Raw genomic sequence first — 25,326 nt, forward strand, 5'->3', positions numbered from 1 at the left:
CAGTGGAAGCGATTCCTATTTTGCATTTGTCTTGCTTTAATTTAAGGCCTGCTTGGCAGAAACACAACAAGACAGCCCTTAATCTTTCTGCTAGATTTTGAGATGACTCCCCAGCAATGAGGATGTCATCGAAATAGGGACAGACCCCAGGAATACCACGAAGTGTGCGTTCCATGACACTTTGAAATATACCAGAGGCTACATTAACCCCAAACTGCAGTCTTTTAACTTTAAAGGCCCCTCTAGGTTTGGGCCTCTGCAGTTGCCTCATCAACAGATAGCTGTTGATAGGCCTGTGCCAAATCAAATTTTGCAAAAAGGCGCCCCCCTTTGAGGGAGGCCAGAATGTGGCTCACCACAGGCATTGGATATGCATGCTGTTGCAACGCTTTATTCAGTGTACACTTATAGTCTGCGCATATGCAGACCTCCATTAGCCTTTAAAGGCATAACAATGGGGGTTTCCCATGGCCTAGAGTCCACAAGTTCTAAGATGCCCTGCTGGAGCAGCTTGTCCAGGTCTGCATCTATCTTGCTTTTGAGGGCAAAAGGCACCCTTCTAGGCTTAATCCTGATGGGCGTGATAGTTGAGTCTAAATGTAATGCAACGGGAGGCCCCTTGTAGGAGCCAAGCTCTGAGCTAAACACATCAGCAAACTCCTTGCAGACTTCTACAAGGCCCAACATTTGCACACTGTGCAGCCCAGTCACTTGAATTCCAAGGGCCTTAAACCAATCGAGTCCAATAAGACTTGTGCGTTCACCCCCAACTACCATCACATCTAGGAAACCCTCAAAAGCCTTACGCTGCACTTTGAGCATAGCCTCCCCTTTCACACTGACTCTGGAATTCTGGAAGTCAGTGAGAATTAAATTCGAGGGCCTGAGTTTGACTCAAAGGCCACTACTGCTGCAAATCCTTTTGAAGATGTCAAATGAAATGATTGATAGAGCGGGCCCTGTGTCCAACTCCAATAATAAGGGAACCCCTTGCAACTTCACGTCAATGCGAAGTTTTTTATTAAGGGGCTTGTGTGTCCCTGTCCTCAGAATACTTCTGCGCGATGCGCAGAAACTCACCCTGTGTTGGCTGGGGACCCTGGTACCTTTCTGAAGCAATTCTTCCTGAGGTTGGACCTTCTGGCAACTCAAACAGACGGAGGCAACGTGGCCTTGCCTTCCACATGCCCTGCAGATGGCGGAGCGGAATCTGCAGTCAGCTCACTTATGGCGTCCTCCGCACCTGAGACACTGAGGAAATGCTGGGGCCTTGTCTGGACGCCCTTTAGGCCTTCTTTCTGCTGGCTGGTGAAGTCTGTCCACTTCCTCTTCAGGATCCGCTTCTGAATCTTCTCGAGCGTCCTCTTGATGGATGGATGCGACTGCGGTAGCGCTTTTGGTGAGTTGCAAGGCCTTCACAGTGCTGCCTGCTGCCTCTTCAACTGCAACTTTGCGCAAGACATCTTGGAAGGTGACTTCAGCTTTAGCAAATATTTTTTGTTACAGCTCTTTACTTCTAAGGCCGCAGACAAAACGGTCTCGTAAGCGTTCTTCCAAGTCCTTTAACTCACAAGGCCTGGCTGCTTGTCTCAAGGCACAATGAATTCCATAGCAGACTCACCAGTCTGTTCCCTCTGCTCAAAAGCGTGCCTCCACGCAATCACAGATAACTTTGGATGAAAATGGTCCTTCAACATATTCTTCAAGTCTGTGTACGTTACAGACTCCAGTGGCGTAGGAGCTACTAAGTTTTCAGCTACGTCGAAAGTGCCCTAACTGCAGATGCACAGCAAGGTTGCTGCCTTCAAGCCGTCTTCTCGAACCTGGTTAACTCGCAGGTAGTTTTCCATCTGGGCCACATAAGAGTTCCAACGCTCCAGGTGAGACACATCGAATTTGGACAGCCGGCTAATCTTCAACACTGCTAGCTTCTCTTAGCCTCGCTGCAACTTTGGCGGGGAAGAGGCCCGTTTGCCAAGCCCACCTCCAGCATTTGCGTACTGGCAGGTGAGTGCAGATCTGGACGCCGATTTCCCGGCTTCCAGTTCTTTTTTTCAGAGGCTAGATTCTTCAGTTGTCTTCTCCTTTGCAGCGATCCCACCTTTGTCGCCACTTTTACGTCTTGGGGTTCGCGGCATTGAAGCGACACACACTAACGTTGTAACCAAGTTCTTCTTTATTCATTCCACGTACCACTCAGTAACCCAACAGGCTTGCAGGCCTTTTATAGTTTCCCAAACAGCCTATCATAAATCTTCTTTGTTTGCGCCTTGCGCCAGCGCGCAAGGCCAGCGCTAGCCAATCTGGTCCTGGGCAGGTTTTGGGTTGCCCGGGACCATTTGCAACATTTCTGGGCCTGCTGAGTTGCCTCATCAGGCCCAGGACACAACAGTACTAATCTGGGAAGTGACCTTTTTGAAGAACATTTTTCAAACTGTGGTCCATGGATCACTGGTGTTGCCAAGAAGTCCACCAAGTGATCCAGCATGGCTTCACTGTACAGTCAGTCTACAGTCAGTCAGTCTACAGCAGGGGTCTTCAACCTTGGCCCTTTTATGACTTGTGGACTTCAACTCCCAGAATTCCTCAGCCATTCAGATGGCCAGACCCCAGGCTACTTGCCACTTCAATCCCCATCTCCCCATGTCACTTGCAAATCAGCTAGCACTTAAAAAGTGAACCAGCAGCTAAAATATATTAATTGAAGCATTCAAGTGATAATAAAGGTGGCAATGTGAGTACTAAAATTCTAAAACCTGACAATAGACCGGGCCTCAAACGGAGTTACTAATGCTTGGTCTAAGGAAAACTATAATCTTGTCCAAGCAAAATAAAAAAGAAATCTGTTGATATAAGATTCAATTGTGCATATTTAAATAGGATTCTAGTAGGCTGAACTCACCTCTTGCTTTTAGTATCAGATTTTTATGAAACATTCTTGACCAGAAAGTTTTTGATAAGTACATTTATTATGATATGGAATACAGAAAATAATTTGACTGTTAAACACCTAAGTTTAGACTCTTAAAATGGGAAATGCAATAAGAACAATTCTGCTTGAAATGCTGAGTCCATGCCTAATTGTTGATATTCATACAATTTCTGGTTGATCATTATATCATGCAACATTGAGTCATACAACATACTAAGCCATATTTTAAACATTCTTTGTTGAATAAATCAGACCAGTTGGGTTTGCACAATATGCTAGATGACAAGCCATAATAAGAAAAACCCCTAAAATTACAGAACACCAAAGTCAAATAGAGCTATTATGCTTAATGTAATGTATAACTCCATCAATAAATAAATAGCTCTTTTGTCACATTAAAAGGCCTGTTAGTAAGTGAAATGACTTCCACGACTCATTTGATAGACTGCATGTGAAGTATAAAGCAGTTGAAATCACTCAGACCTCACTTTTGTAGATATTATAATTTTGTTTTCCTCAAAAGATCTTAATTTTAACTCAGGACTGCTATTACAGGCAGTTCTTGACTCACAACCATTTGTTTAGCAATGGTTCAAAATTACAACAGCACTGAAAACAGTGACTTATGACCATTTTTCATACTTACGACGGTTGCAGCACCCCCCGTGATCATGTGATCCAAATTTGAACACTTGGAAACTGGGCATGTACTTAGGTCCCTTTGTGGCCTTCTGACAAGCCAAGTCAATGGGGAAGCTGGATTCACTTAACAACCATGTTACTAACTTAACAGCTGCAGTGATTCACTTAACAACTATGGCAAGAAAGGTCGTAAAATGTGGCAAAATTCCCTTAAGAGCTGTCTTGCTTAGCAATTGAAATGTTGGGCTCAATTCTGGTCGTTAAGTCGAGGACTACCTGCACTGCAAAGTCTATCATTGTCACTGGTGAAGACTGAACTGTGAAGAGGCTGTTTGCAAAAGCCTGATAGCCACCTTCTGATCTATTTTTTCCCCAATTTTCTTCTCTTAAGACCCACCATTTATTGACCCCTCCCTCCTGGAAACTTTGGCTGCCCACCCAGTGACCGTGAAAGCAGGACAGACAGCTTTCATTAACATTCCATTCAAGGCCAAGCCTTTGCCCAAAGTCACCTGGTTTAAAGATGGAATTGAGGTGACTGAAGAAGAGAAAGTCACCATGGAAAGATCCCATGACCAGGCCATGCTCACCATAACAAAATGCATGAGAGAAGACACTGGGAGCATCATGCTGAAGCTGAAAAGTGACTGTGGATCAGCCAGTGCTCAATTATTCCTTAATGTTGTTGGTAAGTTTAGGGTGATAACTCTAAACTTTTCATGTATAAAGTAGTAGTGAACCATCAAAAGTACTGTTTATATATATATATATTATTTTAATTTACTAATTTATCACAATCTTGGAAATATTTAATTAGATCTGTGATTCTAAAATTAAATCCAGGATTCCGAGGTGACATAGGGTGGAGGTCAAAACAGGCAGGCTAGCAGGTTAACTGATGCCAGAATTGAAGCCCCATCTCTTTTGTAGAAGTCTTGATGCCATAGGCACATATAACAGAATAACAGAGTTATACCCCTGCCAGAATGCCCAGGTGCTCTCTATGTAGGAAAGAAATAGGTGATTCTATGCAATTCTTTTTGCAAGTAATGCTGACTGTGTGGCTTCAGTGGCTGAGAATTATAGTTGCTGATTATAACGCATTTGAGTGCAATTGTTTGAGGAAAACTGGAATGGATGGACAGTAACCAGAAATAGAAAAGGACCAAAATCAAAACACAATGACTTCTTAATGCTGTAAAATGAATTTTAGAAGGAGAATGTTAGAATATTCAAATTCAGAGCAAGTATTCGCAGCAGATTCTGGAGGAGATCAAGTGCTCAGGAACAGGCTCTATCCCAATTTTATACTATTAGGCTCTTTGACGCTCCAATAGGAGCTTGCTGATGTGCAATCAAAAGTTTAAAAACTGATCTGTGACCAAATGAGTTTATATGTGTTGAAGTTAAGGCAGATTAGGCAAGCCTCATCCTCAATGGGAGTCCCAGAACACTAGGCTAAGCTATTCTAATGATCATTTCATTTCATGACCACCGATATCTTTGTGTTTCAGACAAACCGAAACCACCCCAAGGAAAAGTGGAATTCTTGGAGACATCAGGGAAGTGTATCAAAATGAAATGGAAGGCCCCAAAAGACAATGGGGGCAAGCAAGTGACTCATTTTATCATTGAACGGAGAATAGTTGGGAAAAAATCCTGGATCAAAGTTGGGGAAATTGAAAGCAAGCTTACCACGTTTGCCACGGATAAGGTGGAAGAAGGGAAAGCCTACCAGTTCCGAATCCTGGCTGTAAATTCTGAAGGCGCAAGTGAACCACTAGAAACAGAGGAAGTCTTTGCTGGGAATCCAATTGGTAAGCATCCCTTTGATGCTGAGCCAATCCATTCATATGGGCTGAATAATGGCATTTGAGGCCCATCAAAATTTTACTGTAATTGGGGTCATTTATTTACGATTAAGGCCAGGTGAGGATACTCAAAAAGGGATTCAGTGTATATAGTTGTCTTTAATAGTTCAAATCTAATCACCGCATTTCATGAGAAAGAATACTTCTCATGTGCTGAAAGGTTTTTCCTTTCAGTGAATTTTTTTTTCATTCGTTAGAAACTCTTAATCATATTTATAGTGGAATTTGCAATATGCAATTGTCTTTTCCAGCAAGTTTGCAGTCCATAAGTATTTTTCATTTAATTTTATACTTACACTTTGTACTGTTAGCCTGAAAATATGTACTTCAGAAAAAGCTGAAATTCCAAACATCAAGATTTACTATGCGCACTCTTGCGGATATTGGATCAGAAACTAGTTACTTACAGTTTTTGTTCTTACGTTTCTTCTATTTTGTTGTGTCAGAAATAAAACTGACTTATTTTTTCCTCTACGGCAAGAATAAAATGCAAGTTTTCTCTGACTAGTAGTTCATCTACCTCTCAATGTTGATATCCCGAAGAAGCTCAGAAACGAATGGTGGCCATGATAGTGTAATCAAAGCTCCACCTTTTTTTTTTTAAGTGCGACACATGTCAAATTACCCAGATATACTGTATGGTGAGCTTCCCTTCATGAGACACCCATCTGTCTAGGATGCTTTAATTTGGAGCAGAAGATTGGGATCAATGGCTCTAATGGTCCTTTCTGGATCTGGGATATTATGATTCTAGGCTTCTATGCTACTATAGGTCCTCTAGCCTAGGACATTAGAGCTATCTCAGGAGGCATTTTGGCAAGTTTCTATTGATAAGATTGATAAGATAATCTTTATTGTCATTTTTTACTGTGAGCACACTGGCACACATTAAAATGAAATTCTGTTGCCTGCTATCAAAAGAAAGTATATATCTATCCATATACATGCATAACACACCTATACACATACTATATACATACATATATATACTTACATCCATTATATATATATTAATATATGTTGACTAGCAAAAAATGCACGAACACCAGGAAATATATAAAACTATAAAAGTTTTAATGAGATAAAATTAATATATATATGTTTTGTAGATTTTCACAGGTACAGGTATGCAGATCTTGGCGTATTTGGATCTTTTCCCGTGTAAGATTGAGAGTATCTTGGCAACGTTTCGACAAGGTTCCACGAAACCGAAGACCCCAGCCTGAAGATGACGAGTGGGACCTCGTCGAAACGTCGCCAAGATACTCTCAATCTTACACGGGAAAAGACCCGAATACGCCAAGACCTGCATACATATATATTAATCATTGTCCATGTAATATATTTGAATGTTGCTTCTCTATCAGGTCTCTGTGTATAAAAAGAAATAGAAAAGCAATTGGGAATTATGTGCTCTGCTTCACCCTGCTTAAACTTTTTTTTTTCAGATCCTCCAGGACAAGCGTCTCAGCCTCAAGTTACTGATGTTTCCAAAGAGGCTATTACCATTACTTGGAATCCTCCAGCTAAAGACGGTGGGTCTCCAATTACAGGGTACATTGTGGAAAGAAGGAAGAAAGGCAGTAACCTTTGGGTCCCTATATCCAAGGACCCAATTCAAGGTCAGCAAATTCCATTGCGTATCATGAAACCCAGTTTGGTTTAGTGGTTTAAGGCATCAGGCTAGAAACAGGGAGACTGTAAGTTCTAGTGCTTTTGGCACAAAGCCAGCGGGGTGACTTTTGGCCAATCTTTTTTTTTTTTTTTCCCCCAGCCCTAGGAAGGAAACAATAGCAAACCATTTCTGAAATCCTGCCCAGAAAACTACAGGGACTGGTCCAGGCACTTGTCAGGAGTCAAAAACTGACACACACACACACAAAAAAAAAAACCATGGAAAACTCTATTGTTTTATTGAGTTAGCTTTCTAAACCTTTTCCATATTTACTTCCAAATTACAGTAATATCATGAAAGTTCGTCAAAATTTGAAATGTGTAATTTATGAGGGGTCCTTGGTGCTCTCTGAGCTTCCTTGTTTTCTTGCAAATGTTTCATTACCTAAACTAGGTGATGTTATCTAGTTTGGGTAATGAAACGTCTGCAAGAAAACAAGGAAGCTCAGAGAGCACCAAGGATCCTTCATATCAACCCTGAGGTACAAATATTCTCCTTTATGTGTGTTTATGCCCAGCAGGTGGCAGCAACATGTCACAATGTGATACAATTTAGTGATTCTAGGTAGATGATGATAGATTAGATCAGAGGTCTCAAACCTCCCCACCCCCTGCCCCCCCCGCCCCCGTCCTTGGACCAGTACCCAGCAACCGGTCCGCACAAACAAGCGAAGCCCCATCCACGGGATGCAGGCAGCACACAAAACCACACACCCTCCGGTCCACAGAAAAACCTCTCTCCATGGAACAGGTCCCTGGTGCCCAAAAGATTGGAGATCTCTGGATTAGATGTGTCTGTGTGTGAGAGATGGAGGGAGGGAGGGAGGGAGGGGGAGAGAGAGAGAGAGAGAGAGAGAGAGAGAGAGAGAGAGAGAGAGAGAGAGAGAGAGAGAGAGAGGCCCTCAAATCCATGTCAACTCCTAGCAATCACATATAGACAGATCCTCTCCAGGATGAGCTGTCTTCCATATAGCCCTTCAGATCTTCTAAAATGCATGCATTGCCCTTCTAATGGACTTCATTCACCTCCCCTCTTATTACCTTCTGCCTTTCCCAGAATTATGGTGTTCTTAAAGTCCAAAATATGACTCTATGACACAGGCATCATTTCATCTTGCATGGGAAAAGACAAATGAAAACTATCGCTGTATTTCATTAAGAAAACCAGAAAGGATAGCCAATAAAAACTGCCAGAGATGGGCCTTGTAAACACAATCTAAATAGAACATGGCAAAACAAACTCATTCTAGATCACCCAAGGAGTGAGACAAAGCTGCATAGACTCCCATTACTTGTTCCACCTATATGCTGAATATACAATATATTGAGGGAAGCTGGGCTGGAGGAAGAGGAGCATGGATTTAAAAATGGGGGAATAAGCATAAATAACCCACTCTGTGCCGATGACACTACTCTGATAGCTAAAAAGGCAAAAAAATCTACCAGCAATGAAAATCAAGCATCACAGTATGAAACAGTGATGAAGATTAAGTATAAAGAAGACCAAACTAATGACAATAGCAAACAATTTTAAAATTGATAGAATATTAAAGTGGGGAATAGAGCTGCTTTATAGGATCAACTATCAAACAGTAAAGGAACTAGCACTCAAGAAATATGATATGGACTAGTGCAGGTAGTCCTTGACTTACAACAGTTTGCTTAGTGACCATTGTAAATTACAAAGGCACTGAAAACAAGTGATTTATGACCTTTTCCACACTTATGATTGCTGCAGTACCCCTACAGTCATGTGATTTACATTCAGATGCTTGACAACTGACTCACATTTATGATGGTTGCAGTGTCCCAGAGTCATGTGATCATCTTTTGCAACATTCAGTCAAGCAAAGTCAATGGGGAAGCCAGATTCATTTAATAACTGTGTTACTAATTTAACAATTGCTGTGATCCACTTAACAAATGTGGCAAAGAAAAGTCATAAAATTGGGCAAAAGGCACTTAACAAATTTCACACTTACCAACATTAAATTTTGGGCTCAATTGTAAGTTAAGGACTACCTGTACTTTGTAGAGTAGCGATGAAAGCAATGAAAAAGATATATAGATGCCAGAATAGGTCTATGCCAGAAAATGTCTCTGTTTACAAAGATCAGAAAAATGCAGGAAATTATTTTCCGTATGATGATATGTGAAAGTAAAAGCTGGACTTTGCAGAAGAGAAACTATTGTGATGAAGACTCTTGAGAATATCATGGATAGCCAGGAAAATAAAAAAAATGCATTATAAAATAATTCTCAGTTGAGGACACCATTAATATGTTCAAAATATGATAAAACACCTAGTTTCTCTTGGATGGACATGTGTAAAAGCAAAGAGATATTGGACAAAAATACATACTTGGCTAGAAAAGATGTTGGGGAAACGTAGATTTTAAACCTGAACATTTTTTATTAGGTATAATAAGCTTGATTAAACAAAGTGTATATTTGATTTTGCATGTAACAACAGCAGCAAGAATTATATTCATACAATATTGGAAAAATGAAGAAATACCATCAGAGGAAGAAATAATTAAAAAAATACTAGACTGTGCGGAAGTAGACAGACTTACTCTGAGGTTGAAAGAAAAAGAAGAAACAGAATATTTTCAAAGCTGGGACTTATTTTATCAATGCTGGACAAATGTACTAGGGATTAGGAATTTAATTTGTATTAGTGAATGGTAAACTCAGGCAATACATTTGTTGAATAAGTATGGTTGAATTGTATTAAAAAATCAGAGAAAAAAAGGAAGTCTATAATGCTGGGAAAGGTGAAAAGAAGGAGAAGACGATTACCAAAGTGAATAGATCTACTTACAGCAGAAATGGGTGCACTGTTGAAGACGTGGGAGTCTTCCAATAGTGAAGACTCCAAGGCTTGGAGTCTTTCAGTTGAGGGAGAGATCTATTTTTGTGGTCACTAAAAGCTGATGGTACATAATCTATATCTATCTATATCTCTCTATCATCTGTCTATCATCTATCTAGCTATCTAACTAGCTATCTCTATCTATCATCATCATCATTATCATCATCATCTATCATCCATCTATCTTTGTATATAGATACTACTTTGTTATAACCAGGTTTTAACTGGAATGTTTATTTTAATATTTTTTCTTACTCAGAATCCATTCTATCATTTATTCTGAAAGCTAACTTCTTTCAAAAATGTCATTTTTTATTGCCAGATACTAAGTGCAAAGTGGATGGTTTGCTGGAAGGTGCAGAATATGAGTTCCATGTCATAGCAGTGAACCGAGCAGGGCCTGGCCTTCCCAGCAGTGCTTCCAACTCAGTCGTGGCAAGAGATCCCATCAGTATGGTTCTACTTTACATTTATTTCTAGTGTCCAATACGTATATGTATGGTGTGTGTGTGTGTGTGTGTGTGTAGTGTCTCTGTGTGTGTGCGATTCAATTTATGAGGTTCATTATACAAGCAGAACATAATGGGATAATCAGGGAACTTGATTGTGGCAGCTTGTGTTTCTTGCTACTGATTGCTTCATTTCCATTTTGTAATGCCACAATCATTTACATTTCAGCATGTGACAAGGTGATCTTCTTTCAAATAATACTGAGTTGACCTAATGGTGGGGTTGGCCCAATTATACAGCAACACCTATCAATCTTTATTAAGGTTACTGCAACACCTATTTATTGCAAGTCTGTGATCTTGTAGTAACAACAAGCTAACAATACAAGCCAAGTGATGGCAAAATGATTCCAGGCTCCTGAAATAAATACTTCTTAAAGCATGAGAAGGAAGGACTCACTAGAGAAGGGCCTAATGCTGGGAAAGATTGAGGGCAATAGAAGAATGGGACGACAGAGAATGAGATGGCTGGATGGAGTCACTGAAGCAGTAGGTGTGAACTTAAATGGACTCCAGAAGATGGTAGAGGACAGGAAGACCTGGAGGAACATTGTCCATGGGGTCACGATGGGTCAGACACGACTTCACAATTAACAACAACAACAACAAAACATTTTACCTGACCTCTGACAGATCGTCTAAGCTCTGGCTAATGGTGCTAAAATCATTCTGTCCCCTAACAAAGTGTATATTCATTGTCCTGGTTTAAGGCACAGAACAAGACTGAGTTATCCAGCTACTGTTAAAATAGCTGTCATCACTACAGTCTGCAGGTTGGGACTGTGGGTTATTGTAGTTCAGCAACACCTGGTGGGCCATCTGAAGTGAAGATTGAAATATGACACAAGAGGTATAGGGTATTTGATTATAGGCTAAACTAAAAGATAGATATTAAAGTTCTGGTGGTGATTTCCAAGAACACTATGTGTTTCATGCCAGCTTCCCAAAATTCCTTGCTAGGGAGAACCTGCAAATACTAGGAGTAGTTTTTCCATTTTGGAAATTTCCAGGAGCTGAGAGATCCCTGCCACCTGCTAAAATGTGCCAACTTTCCCATGGAGTTTGACTGATTGAAAGAATGCCTACTGGTATGGCAAAACTGGCATCTGATCTACATTTCCACCGAAGAATGAGGAAGTAGGCCATTGCTGATTTATAAGCCATTTTTGGCTTATTTTCCATTTGTTTTTCAAAATAATGAAGTAGTTTTCAGATTCATAGAGCTTTATTTGTGTGGGATAATCCTGAACTTCTGTCTGATGTTATATTTTGTTTAACATATCAAGTTGAGAATATGTATACTATATGAACTGGCCCAGAGGCTAACATATCTCAGTAAGTTTTAGCTATAAATTATTACCAATTCTTGACACACACAAGATGTCTCAGACCAGATGGCACTCATGAATTTGAGAGGCAGGAACACTACTTACTCTACTAAATCAAAAAGCTTGAATGGTCTCTCAGTTCAAATAACATGTTTCTTTCTTTTTTTTTAATAAAGATTTTTATTGAGTTTTATAAGGTTGGGGAAGGAATAGGATGAGGATAGGGCTTAAGGTTCGGGGAAGGGTTAGGATCGGGATTGGGGGTGGGACAGGATTGAGAACAACATTGGGGGTTGCCCCCCAGCAACATTTTCAAGCTTTAGCAAACAGACTATTGTCCGGGTACATATGTTCAGTTAATACTAATTAATATAATAGTAAATAGCTGTGGTGAATATGGTAAACAATAATCATAAACAGCAACAGTTGGTCAATACATATCATTCTTCTTACTAATATACCGTATATTCCAGCTTATAAGGTGACCGGTGTATAAGACGACCTCCGACTTCGGCGCCGAGTCGCATGCCTAGAAAGTCGTCTTATACGCCGGAAACTACCATTATTTCCGGTATATAAGATGACTCGGCGTATAAGACGACCCCTGACTTTGGCGCCGATTTTAACGCTTGCGAAAGTCGTCTTATACGCCAGAAAGTATGGTATATTCAAAGTAACATATCACAATCAATTCTCACTAGTTCGTTTTCCTAACCATTGATAAAAATTATCCCATGTTTTAAAATAAAATAAAATAAGCTTGAATGGTCTATCAGTTCAAATAACATGTTTCTTTCAATAACTTACAACTTACCGAAGTTTACTATTGATCCAGAGCCCCCTGGGCTGGTGAAGGGATTGCACGTGGCTGATTCTTCCCAATCCAGCATTTCCTTGGCATGGCAAGAACCTGATGAGGGTGATCCACCTTCAGGATACATACTGGAGATGCGAGCTGAGGACACTAAGGAATGGTCCAAGTGCACCAAGATCCCAATTTCTGGCAAGAGTTACACAGTGGGAGGTCTGCAGGAGAAGCAGAGGTATTTCTTCCGCATCCGAGCGGTCAATGAAGCTGGAGTCGGAGAACCGATTGAGCTGAAAGAAGGTGTTCTGGCCATGCCCCCTCCAGGTACGACTTACCCAATCTGGCCTTCATACAATCATGTCTTGATTGCTGGTATGTTAACTCTTTTGCAGGAAGTGAGAGATACCGAATTTGAAATAGAAGGTAATACAGCATATGAATGGCTAACACCCAGAAAATCCAGAAAATATTCTATCAACAAATCTAAGAGATTGGACAACCACTTGTCTGAAATGATATGGGGCAGGGGTAGGCAACCTCGGCTCTTTTATGACTCATGGACTTCAACTCCCAGAATTCCTGAGTCAGCATAGCTGACTCAGGAATTCTGGGAGTTGAAGTCCATGAGTCATAAAAGAGCCAAGGTTGCTTACCCCTACTATAGGGCCTGCTGCTTGAGCAATGGATTGGACTAGAAGAACTCCAAGGTCTCTTCTAACTCTGTTATTCTGTTATTCTATTCATTTTTTCCTTCTTATGTTAGATTCACGCAAATAAATGATGTTCCAAATCCTAAAGAAGCATTCCTATGTTTCAAGGGAAATATTCTTTTATCAATAAGAAACATTGCTCATTGTTTCTTCTCTCTCTCAAAGTTGTTCCTTTTTCTCAAATAGAAAATCAGCTACGGTAGATATATTTTTGCCTCTCCCCAAAGGAAGGACATTTCTATTCTGCCCAAACAAGCAAATTCTAATTAAATTCATGCTAGGCCATGAAGACGTAAAAATACACACAGAAAAGATAGTGGGAAATACTTATGCTCCTGCAACTTTATTTGTTTGCCCCATAGCTACCTGTGCTGCATTGCCAATCAGTTGTCATAACCTCTGAACATATAGTCTAAATATTCTTCCTGAATTCATTTGACAATTTTGCTGTTGGAATTGAAGAAATATAATAGGTAGCAGCAGTACAAATAGATCCTACTGTTTATTCAGGCATCTTTTTGATGAACATCTCACTGGCAGGCTATTTGCTGTGCATACAAAAAGTTCTAAATTTCACCCACAAGACTAAACTTCTAGCCAATTACTGGTGAGTGAGTAATCTGATTCAGGATTTCTCTCTCTCTCTCTCCTTCCTTCCCTCCCCCCTCCTCCTCCTCTCTCTCTCTTTCTCTCTCTTCCCTCTGATATGTTATGTAGCTGCTCCAAAGTTTGATCTGACTGTCAGAGTGAAGAATCATATGGTGGTTCGTGCTGGGACTGCCCTCTGTATTCACACTTCCTTTACTGTAAGTTGTCTTTTTTTTCATCTGGAATATTACATTTAAAAATGTTGCATATCCATATTTTTAGAAATTAGTCAAATTGAGACTAGTGAGATTTTGAGCATAAGGATCTGGAATGTCGGTATTGCAAATATTTTACTTGCAAAAGAGCCAGGATTCAATTTCTGGCATCTCTGGTTAAAAGTAATCCTTGTTTATTGATTGCCTCATTTAGAAACCATTTGCAATTACAGTAGTGATGAAAATTAGGTTTGTGACCAATCCTCCCATTTATGACCTTCGCAGGCCTGTAAAGCAAGGAGAAGCTTTGAAGTAAGATCATAAGCACAGTCAGTTTCACTTAGTGACCATTTTACTTAATGACCAACTGTAGTTGCTAAATGAAGACTACCTGTAGTAAAAAATGATGGGAGGGGATATTTGAGTATATATATATATATATATATATATATATATATATATATATATATATATATATATATTGTCCAAATATATATATAGGTTGCTAACAAAGAATAAAGAGAGAACTGGTATAGCTATTTCGAGTTCCGAAATGTAAAATGATGTCACAGTTGGCGACTGCTGCTTGTGGATGGCTCTAGATTGAGCTGATACAGGCAAAAGAAAAAGAAAGAAGATTTCTTTCTCCCATATTTGGGCTGACAGGGTGTACATTCAAGGTAAAAATCTCCTCCCCCTGTCTCTCTCCTGATAGCTAACAGAGTGGGAGAGAACCTGTGGCTTAGAGGTTATAACAACTGCCTAACATACAGATAAGCCCAGGTTCGAATCTCAGAAGAGTAAGTCTGGCTGAAGAAAGTTAATGGAACTCGAAATAGCTATACCAGTTCTCTCTTTATTCTTTGTTAGCAACCTATATATATATGTAGGTCTTTGGTTATTCGGGTTTTCTCTCGTGTAAAATTGGAAGTGTCTTGGCAACGTTTTGATGAAGTCCCATTCGTCATCTTCAGGCTGGTGTTTTCAGCTTCGTGCTTCGAGGAGCACGAAGCTGAAAACACCAGCCTGAAGATGACGAATGGGACTTCGTCGAAACGTCACCAAGACACTTCCAATTTTATGCGGGAGAAAACCCGAATAACCAAAGACCTACATACAAATACCTGCAAAAACCTCAGAAAACACACACACACACACACACACACACACACACACACACACATATATATATATATATATATATATATGCATATACATACATATACATATACATATACATATACATACATACATACACACACACATACACATACACACATCTGCATCTGTATCTCTATCGTATATCTGGCTGTACAGTGGCTCAATGGTTAAAGATGCTGAGCTTGTCAACTGCAAAGCTGACAGCCCGGGTTTGAGACCCAAGTATCGCGTGATGGAGGGAGCTCCCATCCTCACCCCAGCTCCTGCCCATCTAGCAGTTCGAAAGCATGCAAATACAAGTAGATAAATAGGGACCACTTTGGGGGGAAGATAACACAGTTCCATATTTTCATACTGGCCACATGATGACAGAAGCACAACTCAGACAATAAAGGCTTTCATGGCTGAGAATCAGAGATGAGCACCAGCCTCTTTGAGTTGGTCATGACCGGATGGGAGAAAACTTTGAAGATATATCTATATATACTCTAGAGGTATAGAAACTAGTTTGATCTAGTAATTAAGGCAGAGCTCCCAACCTTTCTAGGTTGGTGGCCCGGAGGGAAAGGGAGGAGCAGGGAAATGTGTGTGCGTGTGTGTGTGCATGCGCAAATTGGCGCACACACAGCGGTGGCGCTAGCGCCCATGCGCATGTGCAAGTGGGCTGTGCACACCTGTGACAGTGCTGACAGTGGTGTTGGTGCCCACATGCATGTGCAAGCAGGCTGCTAGTGCCCATGCACATGCGCAAATGGGCTGCTGGTGCCCACGAGATGCTGGCAGTGGTACTAGTGCCCCTGTGCATGCACAAACGGGGCTGCTAGTGCCTGCGTGGTGGCGCTAGCACAATTGGAGGGGCAGCACACATCCACGCTCTTGCCAGCCATTCCCATGGCCCAGTGGCCAACAGGCCAAGGCCCGGAAGCGGGCTGTGGCCCACAGGTTTGAGACCCCGAATTAAGGCACCAGGCTAGAAAGTGGGAGCGTCTAAAAGGAGACCAAGCTGGCCACTTCCATGCTGGCTTTTCAGAAAATGTTAAAAACTGGATTAATTTAGAAATCTTTTCTTAAGTTTCTGTATGATGACATCTAGTTTTCATTGCTCTCATTTTTTTTTCTTTATATTCTGTTTCTTAAGTTTTTGTTTTATGGTTTTGTGTGGTTATTGTTACTGTTACTGGGATTGATTTTAATTTTACTGCGAATGTTTTCATTCTTGTTTTAAACAGCATGCCACTGTAGTTGCCAGTTAAAAGTAAAAATCTCAGATATATGTGATGTAAAGTATAATTTCTGAGGTTGACAGATCATATATGGCCAGAAAAAGAAGCTTGCTAAGAGGTGGCAGCTTGAATGTGTATAACTATTTTAATGGGAAGCTATACATATTCAAACTGTTGCTTTTCCTACTCCTAATCTGTAAGAGAGACCAATGTGAGTTGGGATATTGGACTAATTAGAATTTTATGAACCCTGTAATTGCTGCTCAAAGTTATACCAGGAGGCTTCATTGTTGGATTAGGCCAAGCATTCCACAATAGGGATTCCTTACTCTTTTCCAATTTTAGCCTGAATGATTTTTATGACTTAGGAGTCCTTGTTATTCTGCTGCTGCTACTTATTTCACAGAGTAATTGACCGGATGTAAGGATGTAACAATTGCTCCAGGTGGTCCTTTAATCACAATAGCTTCAAAGGACCTACTTTGTGGTTAGGGGTGATAGGCCTCAGCTGAGAGAGTTCCTTGAAAACAGGACTGAAGCACCGGTAGCTTAAGTTCTTTGTAAAATTATTTCCAAGCAAGCAATATCAACCTCTGAGAAAAAGTATTTGTTTTTCTCTGACAATATGTTGGATGAAGAGGGGCAGGGGGAGGATTAGGAAAAGGATATAAAATCAGTCAGAGGAGGAGGAGGAAGAAGTAATAGTAGTAGCAGCCCATTCATTTGATGACTTTGCTTCCATCTGCCCTGTGTGTGCCAGCCTCCTCACACTAACATTTTCCCTCCTGAAGGAATATTTGCATGTGTAAAAGTTTCAGTATCCTGTAGGGTGCATTTTTATTAAGCAACCCACAATGTGGAAATAGCATGATCCAGAGAATTTCCTGCTCATCTTGTTCTCCTACTTTTCCTGTGCTCTGTCTCCCTCTTTATAGAGAGCAGAATTCCAAATAGAGAAAATGTTTGATTAAGAGACTAGACAAAAAAAACCCTAAACACCCTAGCATGAGAAGGTCTATTTCCCGTTTCCTTTGAACCTGATTTGTCTCCAACAGGGCTCTCCTCCTCCCAACGTTGTGTGGCAAAAAGATGGGGTTCCCACAAAGGGGAGAGAAAGCATTACGAAAGGCAAGCATCACTCCCAGTTCCTCATCCACAGCACCAAACGCTATGATTCTGGACTATATCGGATCTTGCTGAGTAATGACTATGGGGAGGCCCACTATGACATCCATGTCCGAGTGACAGGTAAAGGATCAGAAGGAGGGATACGTGGGAAGGTGTATTTTGCCCTATCTGTTGATTTAGCCCAGGGGTTCTCAACCTTGGCAACTTTAAGACTTGTGGACTTCAGCTCCCAGAATTCCTCAGCCTGATTTAGCCAAAGGGGGCAGTGAGGATGCACTGTCCATGCTGAAGAAGTAGGGAAATAGAATTTCTGACTCAGGCATTCTCTCCCCACCCACCCATTCCCCCCCAAAATAAACCCTATGGAATTGTTTGTATGTATACTGAGAGCTTTGCACCATAGACAAATTCCTTGTGTGTCCAATCACACTTGGCAATAAAGAATTATCCTATCCTATCCTATCCTATCCTATCCTATCCTAGGCAAAAAAAGTATTGCAGACCATTGTTCACTAGAGGCTGTTTCTGAGAACATCTCAGCACAGGAATTTATTAGATCCAAGCTTAAAAGTCCTTCTAAGCACAAACACCCACTCTTTCAAGAACCACAATTTGGGATGAGGGCAGGGAATGTTTCATTTTTGGATGAGACAATATTCAAAGAGAAGCAACCTGGAATTAAGGAGAAACTTCCTAACAGTGAGAACAATTAACCAGTGGAACAGCTTCCCTTCAGAAGTTGTGGGTGCTTCATCACTGGGGGGAGGGGGGGTTAAGAAGAGACTGGACAGCCACTTGTCTCAAATTGCGTAGGGTCTCCTACTTGAGCAGGGGGTTGAACTAGAAGACCTCCAAGGTCCCTTCCAGCTCTATTCTGATTGGTTGAAAGAATGGCTAGATGCTTATGATTAAGCAATAATCCAAGACATATTATTTTAGTTTTTAATCAGTCTTTTTCAGCTCTAGCTCATTTTATACTCTTAAGATTTGTATGATTCTGAATAGCTAATGCTGAGGTCTACATTTCTGCTGATGAACCATAGACCAACAATATAAAACACCCATAATGTCTGCCAATTGGGGAAGGGCAGTATACATTACAATGCTTGTTTTGGACAATTTGCCACTCTTTATAAATTAATATCTCAAAGCCAGGTCATCAAACATACATTTTTTTAAAAAAGGATTTAATGTTGTAAGTGCCTAGAACAGTGGTTCTCAACCTGTGGGTTGCAACCTCTTTGGGGGTCAAACGACCCTTTCACAGGGGTTGCCCAAGACCATCGGAAAACACATATTTCCGATGGTCTTAGGAACCGAGACACCGCTCCTCTATCCGTCTCCGCACGGCTTCGAGTTGGGGGCTGTTGCAGTGCCGGATTCGTTTCCGTTGACATCTCCTATGGGAGACTGCGCTGCTTCGTGGCCTTTCCGCGGAGGAGGCTGAACTAAGCTCTGCCGGCGCTGTCGCCCTCTTGGCTCTCTCTCTCTCGCACGCTCTTTCTCTCTCTCCCTCTCCACGCCTGGGCGCTTCTCCAACCAGGCTGGGCAGAGCCAGCGGAGTGGCCTTCCTATGCCCCCTCCCTGGCCAGCTGGAGCCGGGCAGGCCGGCAACCTTCGGAAGTGAGCGAGGACAGGCAAGGTGCGCTGAGCCCCAGGGGCAGCGGGTGAGTGGGCGGCATTGGTGCACGCTTGGAGAGCCCTTAGGGTTGGGGGTCACCACAACATGAGGAACTGCATTAAAGGGTTGTGGCATTAGGAAGGTTGAGAACCACTGGTCTAGAATCACCTCACAATGATACAAGAGGCAAACAAATTCAGTAAATAAAAAAATGTCATATAATTATTGCCAGAAAAGGGACTGATGGATAACTAGAAAAAGAAAGGAAGCTCTGGTTCACCTTTTGTATTTCTATCTTAGACTTCCCAAGGCCACCTACTAATCTGAACCTCTACGAAGAAGTGCCAAACACTGTAACACTGAAGTGGGACCATTCTCCAGATGTGAAGGAGGATGACAATGCCCATTATGTCATTCTAAAGCGTGACACCAGCACTGCCACTTGGTTCACTGCAGAAGAAAAAGTGTACAGTAACAAGTACACTGTGACTGGTCTGCTTCCTGGCAGGAAATATTTCTTCCGCGTAATTGCCCGCAATGATATTGGTGACAGTGATCCTTTGGATTCAAAAGACTCCTGGCATATCAGTAAAGATATAGGTAAGTAGGGATGTCTCTATAGCGATACTTAGAGCAAAAGATTTTATTTTATTTTATTTTTGGGTGATGCGTTTCAATGAATCTCACTGCATTTGGCATTTTTACCATGGATTTCCTGCAAGTGGGAATGGAAGGACCTGTTGGATAGCTGACAATAGCAATATTACTGGTGCACGCTGCTGGTTTGAGACAATAGTTTGTTTAGTTTGTTACAGATGGAAGCTATTATGACTGAATAATCATTTTTTCAAATATACTTTCAAGCTGGGTATAAGCAAGGAAAAAGAGAATGCTTTGGCTTTTTCTTTCAGACAAGGACATTTCAGCCAAATTTTCACCAGTGGGATACACATTTCTGACAAAGGAGCTAAGGAATGGGTAGGCAACCAGTCTTTCACTGTGCAATCTGCAGTCTCCCAGGTTTTTCATACTTCAATTAAATCTGAAAGGAAAGCCATATCCAAATATGGCTTTTAGATTAGAAAGTATGATAGAAACTGCAAGGCTATATTTTTTTAAGCAACAACAAAGTTACCAAGGAAAAATAGCAACAAATAAATTCTGCAATTTGCAGCAGAAAGATAAGCTTCAAACACCACCAAAAGAAATTAGAACCAACGTGAGGTGGTGGTTAAGAAGTTGGACTTGGAGACCCTAAGGCAGGGGTAGGCAACCTTGGTTCTTTTATGACTCGTGGACTGCAACTCCCAGAATTCCTGAGCCAGCCAGTCACTCTCTTTCAGCCCACACTACCAAATAGGAGATAGGAACAACTATCTAGTCCACAATTGAGCCCAAAGTTTCTGTTGCTAAGTGAGACATTTGTAAAGTGAGTTATGCCCCATTTTACAACCTTTCCTGTCGCTATTGTTAAGTGAATCACTGCAATTGTTAAGTTAGTAACACGTTTGTTAAGTGAATCTGGCTTCCCCATTGGCTTTGCTTGCCAGAAGGTTGCAAAAGGTGATCACATGACCCCAGGAGACTGCAACTGTCATAAATGTGAATCAGTTGCCAAGCGTCCGAATTTTGATCACACGATCATGGGGATGATGCTACCGTCTTGTAAAAAATAGTCATAAGTAACTTTTTTCCGTGCTGTTGTAACTTTGAACGGTCATTAAATAAACTGTTGTAAGTCGAGGACTGCCTATAGAAGAGAGCCAGTTTGGTGTAGTGGTGAAGGTGCTGGCCTAAAAAGCAGAAGATGGTGAGTTCTATGGGTGCTTTAGGCATGACAGCCGGGTTGTTGCTGTGGGGGAAAACTTGACTTGATCCAGTATGTGTGTGTGCATGTGTATGTGTGTCTGAGAGATAGAGAGATAGAGAGAGAGAGAGAGAGAGAGAGAGAGAGAGAGAGAGAGAGAGAGAGAGAGAGAGAGAGAGAGAGAGAGAGAATGTGTGTGAATATGAGTATGTGTATACAATATGTATAAAAAACATCAATTTTCACCCTTGTGGCTAGTATGTGTCTTCCTCAATCTCGGGGTCCTCTACCTGAGAGTTTGAGGTTCTGCACAGGATCTTCCCTGTTCCTTAACATTGCACTCTTCTGGACAGAGAACTCTGATGTTGTTCCTGGGATTTGTTGGCACTATTCTCCCAGCTTATGAGGTCACAGTCCTACCACCACCAGGCCCACTTTGGCCTTTACTTTCTACATCCTCTCTAGTTCCTCCTTCAGGCCTTGGTATTTCTCCGATGATATAATAATAATAATAATAATAATAATAATAATAATAATAATAATAATAATAATCTGTTTACATTAAAGAAAACTGTTTATGTCATCTTGAACTCCTGGAAGAAAGGTGGAAAATGGATTTAACAAATAAAGTAATTTTAAAGCAATCTAAAAATAAAATAGAAAAAAAAGGAATCTGTTTTATAAAGAGAGAAAAAAAAACCTTTCAGGAAACTGGAGGGTTGATTTTGGCCTAGTGTTCCTGTCTCTCTATAACTTGTGTAGAACTATATGCACAAACATGGATACGGCTGATGAAACGAACTCTCTTTTGGAGCCCATTGTCAATCTCTTTGTTTTGTTAACAGAACTTTTCAATGCCAAGAGGAAGGAGTACCATGAGCGGGACTGGAGCCATGCTCCCCATTTTATAACTCCTCTGAAGAACCACCTAGTGTGCCGAGGCCATGACTGTACCATGAGCTGTGCTTTCTTAGGAAACCCCCGCCCAGAGATTACATTGTACAAGGGCGAAATCAATATTACAGCCCATTCCAAATTCTGGTACAATTCAACCAGTGGTGTTTGTACGCTGATGATTCCCACATGCACTGCCAAGGATAGTGGCGAGTACACCGTATTAATTGAGAATGAGCTTGGGAAAGAAAAATGCAGCTGTACCTTGACAGTATATGGTAAGTTGTCTTTCCTCTTTGGCATAGATTGAAGAAATTGGTACTTTCCAATTCATTTTAATATGTTCAGCCTCAGAAGAGAGCCAGTTCATTGCAGAGATTAAAGCATCAGGATAGAAACCAGGAGACTGTGAGTTCTAGTCCTGCCTTGAGCACAAAGCCAGCTGAGTGACCTTAAGGCAGTCACACCCTCTCAGTCCTAGGAATGAGGCAATGCCACTCTATTTTCCAAAAACTCAGCCAAGAAAACTGCAGGGATCAGTGCAGGCAATTGCCCAGAGTCAAGTCTGACTTGATGCTCCCCCACACACAAAAAGGTAACCGAAGTCAGACATGATATAATTTCTGCTCAGAGAACGACTTCTACTGAAGTGAATACTTTTTGTACTAGTTCAGGGAAACAACCTGAATATTTTTCCCCCTTCTGACAGAGAGATGGCCACAGCTAGTCCATCAAAGGAGCTTTTCTTGGAAAGCTATAAAGCCCTTGATAAAGGCCTCGAGTCAGCCAGTGTCAGGGGAGAGACATAAAAGTTGACAACTTGGGTGTTTGTGTACTCAGTTACAGAAGAGGTAAGGCTAAGAAAGGAGGTTGAACGAGACTGTAACAGGTATTGGGATCTAGGAGAGAAGCTTATTTCATTCAGTTTCATTGCTGCATGTAGTACCTGCTTCAGCCAGTGCCTGTCTAGACCTCCAAGTCCAACTCAATGAGGAAATATTCAGGTTCAGTTCTTCAGGAGCCACAAAGGTTCTGGTCTCCCTTATCTTGTTGTGGATGGTCCTTTTACTTTTTGTTTTTAGAAAGTTGTTGATACATACATTTGCCTAAAATTCTTGCAAGCCAGGAAATAGTTCTTACGTGCAATTGATTTTTTTTAAAATTTCCTCCACACCACCCCATTATCAAGCACCGACCTTAAGAATAAGAGACAAATGCCTTGGGAATTTGACTATGAACAGAATTTTCCTGCCATTCAATAACAAACCTCCATTTATTTATCAAATGTGTATAGCTGTCCATATCACAAAAGGTGATTCTGGATGGCAACATTCAATAATGCAGGATCTGTTAATATTTTTTATCCTTTCTCTTTTTAGAAAAAGATGATAAAAGCCTTTTGGACACAATTGTTGGCAGCCTGCAGAAATCAAAACATCTCATGTGAACCGCATACCAAATACAAATGTCAAGTATGGTTCAGCATCATTCAGACTGTTTTGGATTTTGCATGGTTTGAACTCTTTAGTAGTCTTGTAATGCAAATAAGATGCTGTCATAGGGACAATAGATTTGCTATCAGAAGACTAAGAAGATGTAGATTATACTAGTTATAATTAATACAGTAAATACCTGGCATTTATTAAATAGGAACATTTAAAATGAGACAAATATATTTTTGTGCCTTCATTCTATTTCTTTTCTTATTTACCTAAATCCTGGAACCTGCCATTCATTTCCATTCTGGAAGCTTGCATCAGGTCATGTTATTATATAACACTACTGCACACACACACACACACACCAAAAATCTATAACTTTGCTAACGATATTTTGCAATTATCTAATGGAATAGAAGAATGGCCATTTCAACTGTATCTAATCATAATTTCAATGTAAAGTTGGTAAAGCACACATAGCAATAAAGAGCTTATCCAGTTGAAGTAGGACATTTAGGTTGAAATGCCTTTTGGAATTATCCTCAAAATATCAACTGCCAACATACTTTTGTTATGGGTCTTTTCTTATTATGGAAAGGTGCTATATTTATTTTAATGTGTGACATAATGTATATCTAATCTATAAACCCAGTATCTTAAACATGACCTATATTGAGTCCTTTACTGCCATTAAAGATTACTACAACAATCAGTATAAAAATGTGGTAGCAGTCAACCAGAAAGCCAACATAAAAATAAATCATTTCAACTTTAGGACTGCAGAAAACTTCAATTAGTGGAAAGTGACTACCATGAGTAAATACTACTAGTATCATATTACAGTTTTTCCAAGGTTTTAAAGCCACTTATTCAAAAATAGATCTTAGACAGAAAACCCCTTAAGGTGTCTCCATCACAGAAAAGGAATTGTCCATGGTAGGTATATCAGAAGAGGGAGGTCCTCAGCGTCTCTGATAAAGATTCAGAGAATGTTATATGAAAGACGAAAAATGAAAGCATCCATTAAAAAAAAAGTCAGTTTTTGCATATATATATATATATATATATATATATATATATATATATATATATGTAGGGTCTTTGGTTGTTCGGGTTTTCTCCCGCGTAAAATTAGAAGTGTCTTGGCAACGTTTCGACGAAGTCTCATTCGTTATCTTCAGGATGGTGTTTTCAGCTTCGTGCTTTGAGCAGCAATGTGTGGTCTTAGCTGTTTCTTCCTTTTAACTGCCAGTGGGGGTATGAACTGATTGGGTGGGAGCTTGGCTGTGTTCTGATTGGGTGGAGGTGTGTTCTGAATGGTTAGGGGCTTGGCTGTGCTCTGATTGGCTGGGGGAGTGTTCTGTTTGGTTGTGCTCAGGTTAGTCTGAGTTGCAGAGGGGTTTAAGATTTTGGGCTGCCTTGCTATTTTTTGGCTTCTCGTTCGTGGTTGTGTCTCCTCTTCATGGAGGGTGTCAGTTTGCTTCATGTATGGATTGGAGGGGTTTAAAGTGGCTAATGATGCAGCTGTGGTCTGGCTTCTGGTTTGTGGTCGTGCCTCATCATCGGTGTGGCTTTGGGTTTGTTTTTTGCGTGGATGTGTGGTGGTGACATCCTGTGTGGTTTTTGTGAGTGTGGGTCTGGTATCATTTTTTGTGTTAGGGAGTCGTTTGTCAATAAGGGCGGGTTTCCAAATGGCTGGTAGGCGGGAGGTATCATCTCGCTTGTTCATGCTGTGTGGGCGTTTTTCTATCTCGATGGCTTCTCTGATTATTCTGTTATTAAAATTTCACTTTTGGCAATGGTTCTGGTATTTTTAAAGTCAATTTCATGTCCTGTGGCTTTAAGGTGTTGGACCAGGGAAGATGTTGATTCCTCTTTTTTGACTGAGTTCTTATGTTCTT

The 25,326-nt window shown here is 40.8% G+C and overlaps 1 protein-coding gene across 1 annotated transcript in view; it reads left to right on the top strand.

Annotated features, from left to right (window-relative positions):
• IGSF22 (immunoglobulin superfamily member 22) overlaps positions 1 to 24,086 on the top strand; it is a 53,064-nt gene extending 28,978 nt beyond the window's left edge. The window contains exons 14-23 of the mRNA XM_039350780.1: positions 3,966 to 4,262; positions 5,089 to 5,391; positions 6,894 to 7,067; positions 10,317 to 10,445; positions 12,667 to 12,963; positions 14,067 to 14,155; positions 17,592 to 17,784; positions 19,586 to 19,885; positions 21,938 to 22,264; positions 23,366 to 24,086. Of these exons, the coding sequence (XP_039206714.1) occupies positions 3,966 to 4,262; positions 5,089 to 5,391; positions 6,894 to 7,067; positions 10,317 to 10,445; positions 12,667 to 12,963; positions 14,067 to 14,155; positions 17,592 to 17,784; positions 19,586 to 19,885; positions 21,938 to 22,264; positions 23,366 to 23,433 (2,177 nt within the window). The 3' untranslated portion in view covers positions 23,434 to 24,086. The remainder of the gene's footprint in view (positions 1 to 3,965; positions 4,263 to 5,088; positions 5,392 to 6,893; positions 7,068 to 10,316; positions 10,446 to 12,666; positions 12,964 to 14,066; positions 14,156 to 17,591; positions 17,785 to 19,585; positions 19,886 to 21,937; positions 22,265 to 23,365) is intronic.
• Positions 24,087 to 25,326: the final 1,240 nt, after the last annotated feature.

The sequence above is a fragment of the Crotalus tigris genome, unplaced genomic scaffold, assembly GCF_016545835.1.
Source record: "Crotalus tigris isolate CLP2741 ecotype Arizona unplaced genomic scaffold, ASM1654583v1 scf7180000018354.2857554, whole genome shotgun sequence".
Taxonomy (NCBI): domain Eukaryota; kingdom Metazoa; phylum Chordata; class Lepidosauria; order Squamata; family Viperidae; genus Crotalus; species Crotalus tigris.